The sequence below is a fragment of the Musa acuminata genome, chromosome BXJ2-4, assembly GCF_036884655.1.
Source record: "Musa acuminata AAA Group cultivar baxijiao chromosome BXJ2-4, Cavendish_Baxijiao_AAA, whole genome shotgun sequence".
NCBI lineage: Eukaryota > Viridiplantae > Streptophyta > Magnoliopsida > Zingiberales > Musaceae > Musa > Musa acuminata.
Window position 1 is genome coordinate 34,299,758 of NC_088341.1, and position 15,427 is coordinate 34,315,184.

Below are 15,427 nucleotides of genomic sequence, written 5' to 3' on the forward strand. Positions count from 1 at the left end.
TCAAAGTATGCTATCAGTGTTTGGCTTTGACTTACAGAATGTGGCCTTAGAGTGAATTGCAAGTCAAAATTAGAATTTGACGTCGGATTTGTCTCTCGTGTCACACGTTGGATTTGTGTCGAGCTGATACTTAGGAAGGATAAAAAGCCTCGGCAGTCGAAGTCGACTTTGCACCCAAATCACTTCACCTCCTCCGTTCTTCTCGGGCTGATCATGTTGGAGATGTGACATTAAATGACTTCAAATGCAACAACACCATATAATAATGCCTCTCCATTTTTCTTCCTTCGCATGCCCACAGTTCACATCGATTGTGTGCCATTAACCCACCCACACTTCTTCTTCTTCTTCAAACCACATATAGTATATACAAATGATCTCTCTCTGTGATGCCGTGTTGATCTCTTGCACCTCTTCTTTAATCGAGTCAGTGTGCCACTGGATCCAACCTTGCCGAGCTCCCTCCTCATTTCACCTCGATGAAGAACAGCAGCAGCCGCCCAACTCAAAGCTCCATGGAGATCCAGATCCATTGCCCCGCCCCTGCAACGAAGCTGCCGCGCAAGGTCTGTGCACCCGAGGAAGTCACCCTCCTGCTCAGGATCTTAGCTCTACTGCTTCTTCTCCTCGTCGTCATGTCCATCGCTACCACCTCCATGGACGACGAACGGTTGCGGTCCTGGAGGTTCAGACCGCGCGAGGACGACGACGACTCCATGGCTTATCAGCCACCGGCCGACCTGATGCACAACATGAGCGACGGTGAGCTGTTCCAGCGTGCAATGGACGTCAGCCAGTTGAGCCGGCACCGTCTCGGAATGGTTCCCAAGATCGCCTTCATGTTCTTGACCAAGGGAGCTTTGCCGCTGTCGCCGCTCTGGGAGAAGTATTTTGCCGGTCACAGTGGACTCTACTCCATCTACATACATCCCCGTCCGTCGTATCACGCCGACAACGCGTCGAGTTCCGTGTTCTACAGGCGGCAGATCCCGAGTAAGGTATCGAATCCTTCGATGACCAGTGGCTTCCCCTGTTCATGTCCTCGTCATGTTAACGATCTCAGCGTCCAATCTGCAGGTGGTGAACTGGGGGAGTCTGTCCCTGGTGGACGCTGAGAGACGACTCCTCGCGAACGCGTTGCTCGACCTCTCGAACGAGCGATTCGTGCTGCTGTCGGAGTCCTGCATCCCGCTCTTCAACTTCAGCTTCACCTACCAGCACCTGATGAGCTCCAGGTACAGCTTCGTGGACGCCTTCGACGAGCCCGGCCCGGCGGCAAGGGGGCGATACCAGCCGAAGCTGGCGCCGGAGATCAACGTGACGGAGTGGCGCAAGGGCGCGCAGTGGTTCGAAGCGAGCCGCCAGGTGGCCGTGATCGTCGTCAACGAGACCCACTACTACGCCAAGTTCGACGAGCTCCGCGACGTGATGTACCTCCAGGACGAGCACTACATACCCACCATCCTCACCATTAAGGCGCCACATCTCATCGCCAATCGAACGCTGACATGGGCGTACTGGACCGGAGGACCGCATCCGGAAACTTTCGGGAAGGATGACGTGAGCGATGGGTTCCTGAGGAAGATAAACCAGGAGAAGAATTGTTCCTACAATGACCAGCCATCGACAGTCTGCTACCTGTTCGCCAGGAAGTTTGCTCCCAGTGCACTGGAGCCTCTGCTGAAGCTGGCACCCACTTCTCTTGGGTTTGGGTAGAGCGAAGACATGATGATGATGATGATGATGCCCAAGTTACAGAGCATTGGGAAAGAGGATGAGATTGAGAGATCACAACATCGAGGCATGAACAGATGAACATGATCATCGACAAATGTAACCACCAAACTCAGAAATTTCTAATAATAATATTTATACACTGTGCATTACTCTTGACAAGGCCACGAATCCAACTCCTCATGAAGAACATGCATTCCAAGTCCTGTTCTGGTTCAAGAACTTTGCTCCTGGAAGACGGAAGGAGTCTTAATGAAACAGGAACCTTGTTCGTCATGGAGAATTAAGGTCAATACTACTCATGGAAGAGCTACAGCACCAAATGAACCGAAATGGAAAACTGGCCACAGCTCAGATTACATCGCCACTGGCTTCTTCTTCTTCTTCTTCTTCTTCTTCTTCTTCTTCTTCTTCTTCGCTTCTTTGCACAGCAGACAAAAACCTTGTCGAAGTTAAAGCAGACGCCTGTGGATTTAACGGAGACAGTGCTCGAAGCCCAAACAAAGTTGACCGGCCGCCAACCGCGGCTCCTTGTCGACTGCTCTCCTCCGTTGCGTTCTTGGCTTCTGCGCTGCTCGTCTTGCACTCGAGACAACGAGTCATTGACAATGACATGCACAGTGATGCTTCTCCAAGGAATACATTGGGATTTCCCTCTGGTAACGAGCGCACCATTCGATGCTTCGGTCAAGTGGGAGACTAAGCGTAGAGAGAGGGAGTGGAGACGAACCGAACGCATTAGTTCTTCTGGGGACTTTACTGTGAGAAAATTAAAAGTGATGGCCTTTTTATAGGGCTGGGAAGAATGTAAAACATCAACAAAGGAGCTTCACAATTGTTGAAAGACCACTAAAATCTCTCCAGCCGGCAGCTCATGCGTTGCATCCGAGAAGGATTTCGACGCACATGGGAGGGTCTATAAAGGCTTCGAAGAAGAAGAAGAAGAAGAAGAAGAAGAAAAATGCGATGGAGTAATATAGTCAATGCAGTCAATATGTTTAATGCATGCCAGTGACTTTTTTTATTATTATTTTTATATCTTATCATAATAGATTGCAGTAGTGTTGTGGGTCCCATTTTGTTGTTGACAGTGCTTTTGTTTTGTATTTTTTATTATTTAACACGTGTTGTCATAGGCAAAGCGAAATATGTATAATATGATCAAAAACATTTTTTTTTTTTTTTTTACATGTGCATTTCTACGCGACTTTACATGCAAAGAACTATCTTAGATCCTTTAACAAACATTTGATATGCGTGAGAGATATAGTAGAGCTACATTACAAGTACGTGATCATTTAAGGAAATAAGTATAGAGACGTATGAAACGAAGTCATAGTAAAACGAGCATTTGAGATTTATACTCAAATGAATGAGATCTTATCTCTCGTGTGAGAGATTCCACGAGGATAAACGAGTTAAGAAGGAAGAATATATATGCATATAAAGGTTAGATAATTGAATTTGAGCTATGATTTTTTTTATCATCGATCGAATTTGATATTATTGGATGATGACTCAGTCTTGTAACGACTTATAGAGATGATGACTCAGTCTTAATGCCTTGGTTGCATTAGTATTTACAACTTGCAAATTTCATATTTATATTTTACAATACTTATAAATGTTTATTTAAATATATTTTTATATAGAGGATAAATAATGAAAACGGGATTCATGGCTTTCTCCGAGTCACATCGAGTAAAAGATCTCTCAATTTAAGTGCACTAATTCCAACTTAAGTTGACTCCATCTCATCTCTATCTCCAGATATATGTCGCATTGGATCGATCTGAACCCTAGCTTGGACCCAACCTTCGTCCTCCCTCACCACTCCACAATGCAGAGCGGCAGCAGCTCAGCTCATGTCTGCATGGAGGATGGAGTCCGTTTCTTGGACCTCCGAAGGAAGCAGTCAAGAGTTTGCTCATCGGAGGAAGTCACCGTCGTGGTGAAGGTCTTCGCCGTGCTGCTTCTCCTCGTCGTCATCGTCTCTGTTCTCGGCACCTACGCCGGCCAGCAGCTGTGGTCTTGGAACCCCGCCATGGGAGAAGAAGAAGAAGACTCCATGGTTTCCCAGCATCCGATCAACCTGACACACTGCATGAGCGACGACGAGCTCTTCCGGCGTGCAGTGAATGTGAGCAAGATGGGCAGGTATCGTCGTTCCAGGGTGAGTACTCCCAAGATCGCCTTCATGTTCCTGGCTCGAGGAGGTTTGCCACTGTCTGCCCTCTGGGAGAAGTATTTCGAAAGCCACCATGAACTCTACTCCATCTACGTCCATTCCCATCCGTCGTATCAGCCCGACTACCCCTCGAGTTCGGTGTTCTACGAGAGGCAGATCCCAAGCCAGGTACGTACAACGAGTCCTCTGTTTCCCAAATGCTTCGAGTCGTAATCATCGTCTTCCTCGTAAAGATCTCGGCTTTTGCAGGTGTTAGCCTGGGGTGGTTTGTCCATGGTCGACGCTGAAAGAAGACTCCTGGCAAACGCATTGCTCGACGTCTCCAACCAACGCTTCGTTCTGCTGTCGGAGACATGCATCCCTCTGTTCGACTTCAGCTTCACCTACCGCTACCTGATGCGATCCAAGTACAGCTTCGTGGAGACCTTCGATGATCCGGGCCCCGGCGCCAGGGGGAGATACGACCCGAAGCTGCAGCCCGAGATAAGCATCCAACAATGGCGTAAGGGCACGCAGTGGTTCGAGATGAGCCGCCAGGTCGCCGTTGTCATCGTCAACGAGACTGCATGCTACGCGAGGTTCCATGAGCTTGGCGGGGGCGCGATCGTTCCGGATGAGCACTACATTCCTACGGTGCTCACCATTACAGCACCCCATCTTATAGCTAACAGAAGCCTTACTTGGACGATGTGGAAGAAGGATCACCAAGGTCACCCTGCAACCTTTGGGAAGGATGACATGAACGGGACGTTCCCGGAGCAGATCAACCGGGATCGGAACTGCTCATACAATGACCGGCCATCTGCTATCTGCTTCCTGTTTGCCAGGAAGTTCGCTACCAGTGCGTTAGAGCCATTGCTAGAGTCGGCATCAGCTTATTCTGGATCCGTTAGGTCGAGGACTGATGCAGAAGACTCAAAGTCCTGAGGACTTCATGGCCATCAGCTCAGCTCGAGGGGAGGGAGATGAACTGTCCAAGCTATTGCTCTGATTAATATATGAATTTACTGTTCATCCCCAGCAATATAATCTGCTTCTTTCGTAAAATTTACTTTATCTGTAATATTTCTAATAAATTTGGATCGGTAACGACAGAAAGGAATCGTTTGTTTGAGGATGCACAGTAAATATTAATAGGTCTTTGTATTCTTATCAGTTTAAGGAGAAATCGATGGTTCTTTCTTAGTTCTTTCTCACGTCGTCAACTTTGCATGTGCTTATCTGTGTTCTGCAGCGACTTGTAATCTACAATCTATAGGCTGTAGATTCTCATTCTTTATCTACAAGATCTTGACTTAGAGTTCGACAAAGGAATCGAAATCAATTCAGCTATCCGGCAGAAACTAAATCAAGCTGAATTCTATATCTGTGGAACAATTAATACTGCAGCAGCGGCCGGATGGTTCTTCTTCGTCTCCCGAGGTCGTCGTTTGCGCACTTCACGAAACAATTAATACTTCCTAGGATCACATCTCCTTCAGCTCTTTTTCTTGATCCATCTGTTCCATGTGGACCTCGGGCCATTAAACCTCCATAGATCATGACGACTTTGGCCTTCGAGTCAAGTCCTCCTGTTACTTCTATGATCCGGTAATCACGTTCTTGATGCGGTATCGAGGCCTTCCAAGTCAACTCCGATCCCTCTAGTTCTGCTGTATAACGAGGCACTACGCTGATCGACTGCTTCCCCACCCTCCACGATGAAGGAGACCAGTCGCTTCGATCTCAAGCGGATGCAGTCCAACGTTTGCTCCTCGGACGATGTTGCGGTGCTGGTGAGGGTCTTAGCGGTGCTGCTGCTTCTGGTCGTCGCGCTCTCCGTCGTGAGCACGTCGACGGAGCAGAAGCTGTGGGCTTGGAGCGTCAGCTCGGAGGAGGAGATCAGCTACCGGCCTCCCACCAGTCTGATGCACAACATGAGCGACGTGCAGCTGTTCGAGCATGCGTTGAGGGTGAGCAAGCTGAGCAAGTATCGATCGAGGGGGACGCCCAAGGTTGCGTTCATGTTCTTGGCGGAAGAACGCATCTCTCTGACGCCTCTCTGGGACAGGTATTTTAGAGGATATCAAGGGCTCTACTCGACCTACATCCACAGTTCGCAGGGCGACTATGCAGTGAATTCAGTGTTCTACAAGAGGCAGATCCCCAGCACGGCGTCCGACAGCAAAAGCTTCTCCACGATAGACGCCGCGAGACGACTCCTGGCGAACGCACTGCTCGATCTCTCGAACGAGCGCTTCGTCCTGCTGTCGCCCGCCTGCATCCCGCTCTTCAACTTCAGCTTCACTTACAAGTACCTGATGAGCTCCAAGTACAGCTTCGTGGAGGCCTTCGACATGCCCGGCCCCGGCGCGAGGGGCCGCTACACCCCCAAACTCGCACCCGAGGTCGGCCTCTCGCAGTGGCGCAAGGGCACGCAGTGGCTGGAGGTGAGCCGCCGGGTGGCCCTCGTCGTCGTCAACGACACCACCGTGTACCCCAAGTTCGATCGACTCCGCAGTGAGATGATCGTGCAGCACGAGCACTACTTCCCTACCGTGCTCACGGTCAAGGCTGCCCACATCATAGCTAACAGAAGCATAACATGGGAGCTGTGGAGAAGCGGGCAGTTCGAGCCGGTGACGTTCGGGATGGAGGATACCACAGAGCAACTCCTGCGGAAGATCAATGAGGAGCACGAGTGCTCCCACAATGACAAGCCGACGGCAGTCTGCTTCCTCTTCGCCCGGAGGTTTGCTCCAAGTGCTTTGTGGCCTCTGCTGAAACTGGCACCCACTTCCCTTGGATTTGGTTCTCGTGAAACTTATTGATGTTGTTGCCATTAGAGTTCATATCAATCTTCAAGAATAAACCCAGAATGTTCAGAAATTGAGTTTTCTTTGCCTGATCTGCTGACCTGAAACAAATCTTTCTGCTCTACTTGTGTAAATGGCTGCTTCAGCACATTGTTTTGAGAAGCCTTTGCATCACCTATAACACAACCTTTGTATCAGACTCTGCCCGCTTCATATATCCACATGCTCTGTTCTGACTCTTATCGTCCACAGATCTGATGCTTTCAGGGCATGAAAGTTTCAGCACCAACTGCAGATATGCTCTACAGATAAGCTATAAACTTTTGCCAATGATTGACTAAACTTCCTCTGGTTTATGATATGGTGTCTGATTGAGCTTTGATATAATCAGTAGGATATAAAAGAAGAGTTACTATGTTTAGGGGAAGGTATGTGTAGATAGATTCTATGGTCAGGAACTAATCAGAGAACTAAGAAAAACCATATTGACTTTGTCATGTCTCACAGAAAGTAATTTTTGAGATCACAAGGTCAACAAATAAGTAGGAGAACAGATTACTGGTACAGATGCAAAGTACTCAAAATATTGTGTGTAATCTTGTCAAAAACATATACCAGCTGTGTAAAATTTCATAGAAGTTAAGTTTGCAAATGAACTTATTTGTTCCAAGGATAACACAATTTGGTTAGTAAAAGAAACCAGTTCAAGTTCATATTTCAAGTCTTGATCAAACATGAATCATGTTTTGGATAGAAATGCACAACTACTTGCTTACTCAACATGGAAAATCAACTTCAGAATTTGCCACTGCATTTCATCAGACCTTTTAAAATCTGAATAAAATCATATATTGATATGACAGACCAAGATCACCAGGACAATACAATATTTGAAGAGTTAAAGATGCAGGAAAGGGCCCCTAATTTCTTAGATTAAAATGATGCAATAATCACAAGGTAGATATTAAAGTTCAAGACATGAGACTTGTGGGTTATAACCAAATTTAATCCAGGCCAAAGAGGGGGGTGTTGAATAGTTTTCAACCAGCAATTGTCCTCACTAGCTGCAACATTGCCCAAGCACAATTACCACAATCTAATCTTCATAGAGGAGTCCATTTTTGTTTTGTTGAGTTCAGTAATTGTAGTGGCCTAGACAGGACAACTTAAATGATCACAGTAAAGACATACAAAAAATGTTATCAATCAATGACTCAGCTTAAGTAGGCATCAGACTTGAAATTAATCATGTACCAAGTAGTTTGGATATTCTTTGTTGTTCCTTGAGGAAGGATATTTTGGTGAAACTTGTTGCACCAACAAAATCCTCACCATGTACCATAATAACTATAACAAATAGATAATTTGTGAGAACACAAACTCTATGAGAAGCTAAGCAATTGGTTTCTCTATCATCACAAACTTCTCAACTGTGTCATCTTTATGGAATGAACAAGAACAGATTCTCCACACAATCAGAAACCAGACCCCACTTGCAGCATGTAAAGAATGTGTAGTCTGTCACAACATGAAAACTAAAAGGACTCTCTCTCTCTCTCTGTGTCCAAACTATTACAGGCCTCAAACCTGGCTATGTTTTCTGACAGACACAAACTGCACCAATACCACAACCTGAAGTCACTCTTTCCAATCTCTGCCTCATCATCCCCACTGCTAATTTCACTCCCATCTATCAAGCAAAAGCTAGTGACAGTTACAGGTTTCTTAAGGGAGAAAATCCAGAAGAACATCTTTTGACCTAATCTTTGCCCACATTTAAGAGTCATGGACCACCTGACATCAAAACTATTACCAAATAGAAGAGAAAATTAAGTGTAGCAGATGGGTAGTCCTAGCAACTCTACAATGTGGCCCAGGTGACACAGAGTAACAGATGCAAGGTCTCCACCTATTGGAACTTGTCCTTGACCCCAATCCACAAGGCCAACAATTGCCTCTCATGATAACCCACTGATGGCAGTTGCAAGCAAGAAAGACTATGTTTGTCAGATAAAATATCAAACACCATATTTCTTTCTTCATGACTGCATCACAGAGATGCCTTTCCACCTCGAACACTTGGAAAAAATAAGAACATAGCTGCTTTCAGATGTCATTGTCCACATCTTTCTTTGCAGAACCAACAAAGTCCACTTACCCTAAATTAACTGAAAAGGATTTGCAAGATAAACCTATAGTACATTATCTCAGACTTGGTTTAAATATCAAACTCTTCACACCTACCCACTTATTCCACTTCTAATCCATGGTAATACATGTTGATTGCCCAAACTACATACTCTCACCAAACATGCACTACAAAGCAATTCAAGCTCATTTGACCTTTCTCTGAGACCTCAACGAGAACATTTGAATTGCGGTGCCCTTAAACAAGCTTCTCAGTGCCTAAAGAAGACAACCTAACATAAGGAAGAAGAACCCAAAGCATCAAAGAACTCAGGCTAACATATGCTACAGTAAAAGGTACAACCAAACAGAGACTTCAGCAGTACGTCGTCACAAAACAAGCAAAAGAATTTAATTGTTAAATCGATCTCCTGTGGACACTGATGCAATAGACCCCCATGGTCCACAGAAGAGAACAATTCATACCAACTATAGGAACAGGAGCATGCATCAGTATCCAAAAAATAAATGCTATGTCTACATTAAACTGTTCATACATATCTTGCATTTTGATGTATTCGTTTCTGGAAATGACACATATCTTGATGATTATTCAAACATTTCCGCGGACTGAATCCAATAGCTTTTCGAGTGGATTCAAACAAGTGATCAGCTTCAATGGAACGATGATTCTTCCATTAATTCGAACAGAATAGTAAAAGATGCCACCTTTGAACCTTCTGCTTCTCCTTTTACCGTGGAAATTGGAACAGAGGTTTACCACTGGATTCCCTCTGGGACGGGCTCCGCCAAAACCCCGCGCCGTAGAAGTTTGCCAACATCACCTTCTCCAATTCCAATATCTCCTCTGACGGCGACTTTGTCGGCCACGCTTCCTTGTTTCCGGCCGTCGCCAGGAGAGCCGCGCGGCGAATGCTGACGTCGTCGTGGTTCAAGGCACCGACTTTGGGTCGCGAGACAGCGGCTTTCTTACGGGACCTGTTCCTGATCCGCCGCAGCGCCTTACGGACGAGCCCCGCCGGCAGCTTCACCACCACGACCACGAGGAGGTTCACAAGGCCGCATGGGCAGCAACAACAGACGGCCGCGCACTCCGCCGCCGTCTCCCCAGCCATCTCCGCAAACCTTGCTCGTCTCCTCCCGGGTTCCTTGAGGACCACGGTCTTGCTGCCACTGCCAGTCAAGGAAGCGGCGGATGCCGGTTCCTCCGGAGGCAGGGGAGTCTGGGGCCTCTTCCACACCATCCTCCCCTCCCTTAAGTGCGATCGGCGGCCTAATCTCAGAAGCCGAACGCTCTCATGGCGGTAAAACTTTCAAAATTTTGGCTTCTCCTCTTCTCTTCTCCGACACCGAACCGCGGGCGCTTTGATCGGGTGGATGCGGAAAGAAGAGGAGCGTCAAAGGACGAAGGCCTCCATTTCTCTCCGGGTGCTCGACTGTGGTCAGGCGTCTCTGCAAGGCGTTGAACTATGGCTCCAGCGAGGGGACGTATAGGCTTCCCGGCGAAGTCGTCCGATCGATCTCTCTTCTTGCTTCACTCCCATGAAGGAATCAGAACGCGAAACGCTGCGACGGCGAAGAGAGAAGGCGAAGGGGTTTTGGTAACCGAGACAATAAGATGTTCCGCCGGTGTAGGATTAGTTTCATTAATCGTCGGATAATTAGTAGACACGTTGTCTTCAATAATCGTAAAGTCACTATGATTCATCTGTAGTTTCTTATCCGCGAGGTAGTGAACCTCATAATAAATAGAAATATAGAAATGGACACTTCAACTATTACCTGGAAAAATACTTGTCTTTTAATTTGGTAAACTAGTGGAGCCCAGAATGACCCATGCTGGGTGTCGTTAGGGTGTACGGTGGCTGGTGACGCGGAAATTTCTCGGACACGTGCGCGGTTATCGCGGAGAGGTAGTTACGGTGGGGGAACGTCCAACCGCCCCCCTTCCAGGAGTAACGGCCCGTGGAAGGGGAAACGGGTTTCTCCCTGGTCCAGCCCGGCTGCCAGAAATAGAACGGTGATGCCGAAGCTTCTCCGCTGTCTTGGTCGCCAAGACGAGCGGCGGCAGAGAGTTCGCCGAAAGTAGGTTTACGCTACCAAATGAGGCTGTGTTGCTCGTGATTCGTTGGCTTCTCTTCAGCAATCAGGAATGGCCGGAGTTTAGTGTATGCGTTGTGTTGTGTGCAGATAGGTGGTGGAATGTATCTGTAACTAAGAACGCTACTCTTCTCATGATTCATGTACATGTTGCTCAGATCGTGGCAAAGAGCCTCTTGTCATGTTCTTGTTGGGAATCACTGCGACTTCTACCACTATCTACTTCCTCTTCCTTTTGTTTGGTTCACGGTTTCCTCACCTTCATGCCATCAAATCCCCAAGAAGTGTCTCCTCATTGCAAAGAAGACCAAGCATGGATCAAAAGTATTGATGGTAAGTTGGTGTTGCTGTATGTGACCAGCAACATCCACCATTGAGCTTGAGATCTTTTCCTAATCTTTCAGTTTAAGAACTCACAGTAGGAACCTACAAAGCTGATTCAGCTCGAGATTTAAGGTATGCAGAGAGAAGTTGATGCCAATCCGATCCATTGTTGGCATTAAGAAAGATAAGATTCTAATGCTGCTGCCACATTCCTTGCATCGTCAACCATTTCCACTCCATCTATAGATTCATTGTATGTCTGTCTGTGACAAGAAATCCTTCGATTTAAATGCTTTCTCCAGCTTAAGTTTGGGTGCTGCCTTCTCACCACCAACCATATCCACAAGCTAAGAAGACATGAACTTAGGGACAAGCATGAATGTTTCTTCCACTCTCCCTTTTCTGCATAAGTCTTTCGTTATGTCGGCTATTCTTCAATCGAGTATTTGATGGAACAACAACCAACCAACCTCATCGGTCTCTTCATTTGATTGATGCAGTTCATCGAGAAAGATTGAAGTCCAAGGAGAAACAAAGAGTGGATTTCTTTCAACCTATATCTGCCCATGAAATGATTCCTTTCGCTCACTCATATGTTCTGTTCATCCATCGCATCCTTCTTGGCATCTATGATGGCTCACCAAAGAATTGTTGTGCAAATGTGTTGTAGGCTTTCATGAAGCTAACTAATAATGATCTTCTATAACACCATAATCGGATCAAATCGACCGATACGATCGATCTGACTTTTGGATCGAAAATGTCAAAGAATCAAACTGTAGTAGGTCAAATCGATCGAGTTTTCGATAACCCAAAGAACATATTAGTCCTATACGAACTATACTCTCTCTCTCTCTCTCTCTTCTCTTTTGAAAACCCTCCCACTTCACCACTCTCTCCTCGTTCGGAGTTCTACAGAACACTAAGCTATGGTGCGCGCGCCATCTCGAACGTGTGAGCCAATGTCGAATCGAGAGGCTTAGCGCCCTTAAGCCCACTCGGTGTGTGCCCTCGGCAGCTGGCTATACAGAATACTTTGATCAGTTCAATGAGCAACTCCAGTGTGTCGGTGTGACTACATATCATTGTACCATCCAATCGTGAGTCCTTCTCTTGCCATCTTTCTTCGGTGCACCATGCTTCGTCTACGTCATCCAAGGCTCATTCATGCACCTTCATCGCGCTCTTCGAATGTATTGGTTCGATTCCATATCATCAGTTCTGAGGATATATATATATATATATATATATATATATATATATATATACATTGTTAAATCTCCACGATGAATGCAAGAAGGGTTATCATTGGAATCGTGTTCCTTGGCTGCCCAGAGACATTTCAATCTTTTCAGCAGACCTAAGAGTAATGGGAGCAAGAGGTAAGTGAATGTCAGAGACTCCGAGACGAGCACCAGAGAATCCACCACTTTCGTGAGGGAGACATCATCTCGTTGCTCGCTGGAGTTGCTTCTTTCAGCTACAACAATGTCGAAGTACTTGTCGTTGTGATTACCGTCATCGACTCGAGTAGCAACGCCGATCAATTAGATCGCCCTCGATAGTCAGAAGCTCCCAACTCTAATGTTCATCCAAATGAGTGCTGTGAGTGCACTTCATATACATAATCTTAATGTGCATGCACCATCTCCATATGCTAAATACTCTCCATAGAAAGACCAAACCAACACTTCATTCATGCATACGTTTTTTTTGTCCATTAGAGAGAGAAAAAAAAAGGAATGAATAATTTCATTGTAACACCCTCTCACATCAAAAGTAGATAAGATTAAGATTGACTTATAGTAAATGGTTTAGACCAAACGAAGTTGATAGATCAATTAACTCATCAAACCCAGGTCTTAACATTCATTATATCAAAATACACTTATATTCGATGTAAATTTATTCTCTATATCTAAGAAATCTAACCATGTGGCTTGGATTATAAATTAGAGCATCAATGGTCATGTTTGGTCCATCCATTCCTATCTCTAGTTATGGGAGTTTACCCTAACAATTCATTTTCAGGTTTAAGGTTTGATCTCATCTTACCTATCATAATGCAAGAAAGGTAAGTTCTACATTATTTTGATTTTAATCTCTTTGTTCAAAATAATTCCATATTGCTTTGGCCACCGTAGTAAAGTTCAAGATTTAGAAATTATTGATTGAATTGAGCTACAGTGAGCAAAGCAATAAGAGACATGACCATACCGATGTAATTGGCATGGTTATATTTAGGGCACACTATAGCTAAGTTCTAGATTTATAGATCAAACTCTCTACGGACAGAATCGATAAGAAAATGTTGCTGTAAACTAGATGTCTTGACTACCATCTACAGCAAATAGAGCAATATTATTTTCCAAACGAAGAAAATAATATTCTCTTTAGTGAATATTCGTCTTCGATCATAACTCGATATATGGTCTCATAGTCTACGGAAGAAGATAAAAGCTCTTAACCATCAGTCAACCGTGACATCAACATATGTCTAATATAAAGTATTAATATTATGAGAATATTTTTTGCTACACAAAATATTTTCTTAGGCATGACCAAATTCAAACCGATTATGAAAGATAATTGAGGTCTACTTACCTTAATACTCCTCATATTAATTGTGCATTTTATTTAGGACTCATGAGGCATATTAACTACACAAAAATAAGCTATCCATAATTAATAATACATCAATCATAAGAATATTATGATAAAAAAATTATTTATAGATTTATGCATGTCATCATTTATTTATAAATAATTTAAGTTTCATACTTAAATAATTTATTTATTTATAAATAATGTGAACAAATATTATTTAAGTTCACTTTCAAATCACACCAAAATCTATAGGCCCATGGAGTTGAATGTTAGGATGATCAGGTCATCCAATTCATTGTTATTAATTGGTAAGCATAGGAAGACATGTACTTATCATTTCTAATTAATCTTCACATAATATATTAGTTGGTAATTCATTGATAATATATCGTTTCAAGATCGAAGGACATTCACATCTTTATTCCTTTAACTCAACGATGATTTAACCTTTTTATATAGATTTCCTCCTCGAGTCGATTATATTTTTCAAATCGATTATATCTTTCATGATAGTTGTATTATTAATATCCCATCCTTTCCTTGTTACATCACTTCCCTAAGCAAATAGGATGGAAACACTTGAACTGCTCAACCTTGTCAGATTGGATATTTCCTTCATTCTTATTTGGAAGAACTTTTTGAAATCCTCCTATAAAAGAAGAACTTATCTTAGATCTATGTAGAACATTTCATATACTCAAGCAAAAGATACCTTGATATAGAAGATCCGCCCTTGTAGAACATTTCCTCCTTTTTTTTTTTGGATGATTGGTATATTTGTAACAATAAAACTCTTCTCTTCTCATATTAACAGAAGTATTATACCACTTTGCTTTTATAAATTATAAATTTACATGTATTTGTTACCTCTATACCCATTTATTTATTTATTTTATATCTAAAAATAATATTTACTTATTTTAATTTCACTTCCCAAATAATGCCTCATACTAAAGTTTTGAAAGTCCAAGAAATCACCTTTCAAGTAAACAAAACACCTCCTTGACATTCATAAGCCACTTTAAGCATTGTAATAGCTTTCTCATCATATGCAATTAATCCATGTCTCTTTTGGACATAGCACTACTTTTAAAAAAAATCAAATTGGATCAATCTCATCAAATCAGATTGACTGTCAATATTGACCATATCAAGAAAAGAAATAAAATCAATGACCTGTTTCTAAGGTTTGTTTATTGCCAAGGTTGACTGAGCTTCTTTTTCTTTGTATACACATTCATTGTGATGTACAAAGACAGGGTCAACAGTACTTCTATATGGCAACAAGCATTCAATTAGCCAAGTTGAGATGTAAATTTTGTTTACAGCCTCAACACTTGTACCTTCCTCAATAGAAAGATATTAAAAGAAGATTGCAAAATCTGGTCCAGGATCTGCATTTATCTTGTAACATCTTTTCTCTTTTCTATGTAGAATGTTTTCTAAGCATCAGTATGTTAAGACTCCTGAAGATTCAAGATGAGGGGAGAAGCTTTTAAGTCACTCAAAGGCAGCTATTTTGATGTAGTAA

At 43.9% G+C, this 15,427-nt stretch overlaps 4 protein-coding genes across 4 annotated transcripts; 3 read left to right on the plus strand and 1 right to left on the minus strand.

Annotated features, from left to right (window-relative positions):
• The first annotated feature begins 291 nt into the window (after nucleotides 1-291).
• Nucleotides 292-1,890, plus strand: LOC103975419 (glycosyltransferase BC10). The gene is made up of 2 exons (XM_065104988.1): nucleotides 292-998; nucleotides 1,078-1,890. Exons 1-2 carry the CDS (start codon nucleotides 480-482, stop codon nucleotides 1,714-1,716), a joined length of 1,158 nt encoding a protein of 385 aa, XP_064961060.1. The 5' UTR covers nucleotides 292-479; the 3' UTR covers nucleotides 1,717-1,890.
• A 1,665-nt stretch (nucleotides 1,891-3,555) lies between these two features.
• LOC135609148 (glycosyltransferase BC10-like) lies at nucleotides 3,556-4,968 on the plus strand. Its single transcript, XM_065102242.1, has 2 exons — nucleotides 3,556-4,090; nucleotides 4,172-4,968. The coding sequence occupies exons 1-2, from the start codon at nucleotides 3,575-3,577 to the stop codon at nucleotides 4,847-4,849; spliced, it is 1,194 nt and encodes a 397-aa protein (XP_064958314.1). The 5' UTR covers nucleotides 3,556-3,574; the 3' UTR covers nucleotides 4,850-4,968.
• Nucleotides 4,969-5,622: 654 nt separating this feature from the next.
• Nucleotides 5,623-6,732, plus strand: LOC135608759 (glycosyltransferase BC10-like). The gene has a single exon (XM_065101798.1). The coding sequence runs from the start codon at nucleotides 5,623-5,625 to the stop codon at nucleotides 6,730-6,732; it is 1,110 nt and encodes a 369-aa protein (XP_064957870.1).
• A 2,539-nt stretch (nucleotides 6,733-9,271) lies between these two features.
• LOC135609149 (uncharacterized) lies at nucleotides 9,272-10,416 on the minus strand. The gene has a single exon (XM_065102243.1). It carries the CDS (start codon nucleotides 10,107-10,109, stop codon nucleotides 9,597-9,599), a length of 513 nt encoding a protein of 170 aa, XP_064958315.1. The 5' UTR covers nucleotides 10,110-10,416; the 3' UTR covers nucleotides 9,272-9,596.
• Nucleotides 10,417-15,427: the final 5,011 nt, after the last annotated feature.

Coding starts and splice junctions, on each gene's coding strand:
- LOC135609149 (XM_065102243.1), bottom strand. CDS start 10,109: ATGGTGTGGAAGAGGCCCCAGACTCCCCTGCCTCCGGAGGAACCGGCA.
- LOC135609148 (XM_065102242.1), top strand. CDS start 3,575: ATGCAGAGCGGCAGCAGCTCAGCTCATGTCTGCATGGAGGATGGAGTC. Junction 4,091..4,171: donor AGAGGCAGATCCCAAGCCAG/GTACGTACAACG, acceptor CGGCTTTTGCAG/GTGTTAGCCTGGGGTGGTTT.
- LOC135608759 (XM_065101798.1), top strand. CDS start 5,623: ATGAAGGAGACCAGTCGCTTCGATCTCAAGCGGATGCAGTCCAACGTT.
- LOC103975419 (XM_065104988.1), top strand. CDS start 480: ATGAAGAACAGCAGCAGCCGCCCAACTCAAAGCTCCATGGAGATCCAG. Junction 999..1,077: donor GGCGGCAGATCCCGAGTAAG/GTATCGAATCCT, acceptor TCCAATCTGCAG/GTGGTGAACTGGGGGAGTCT.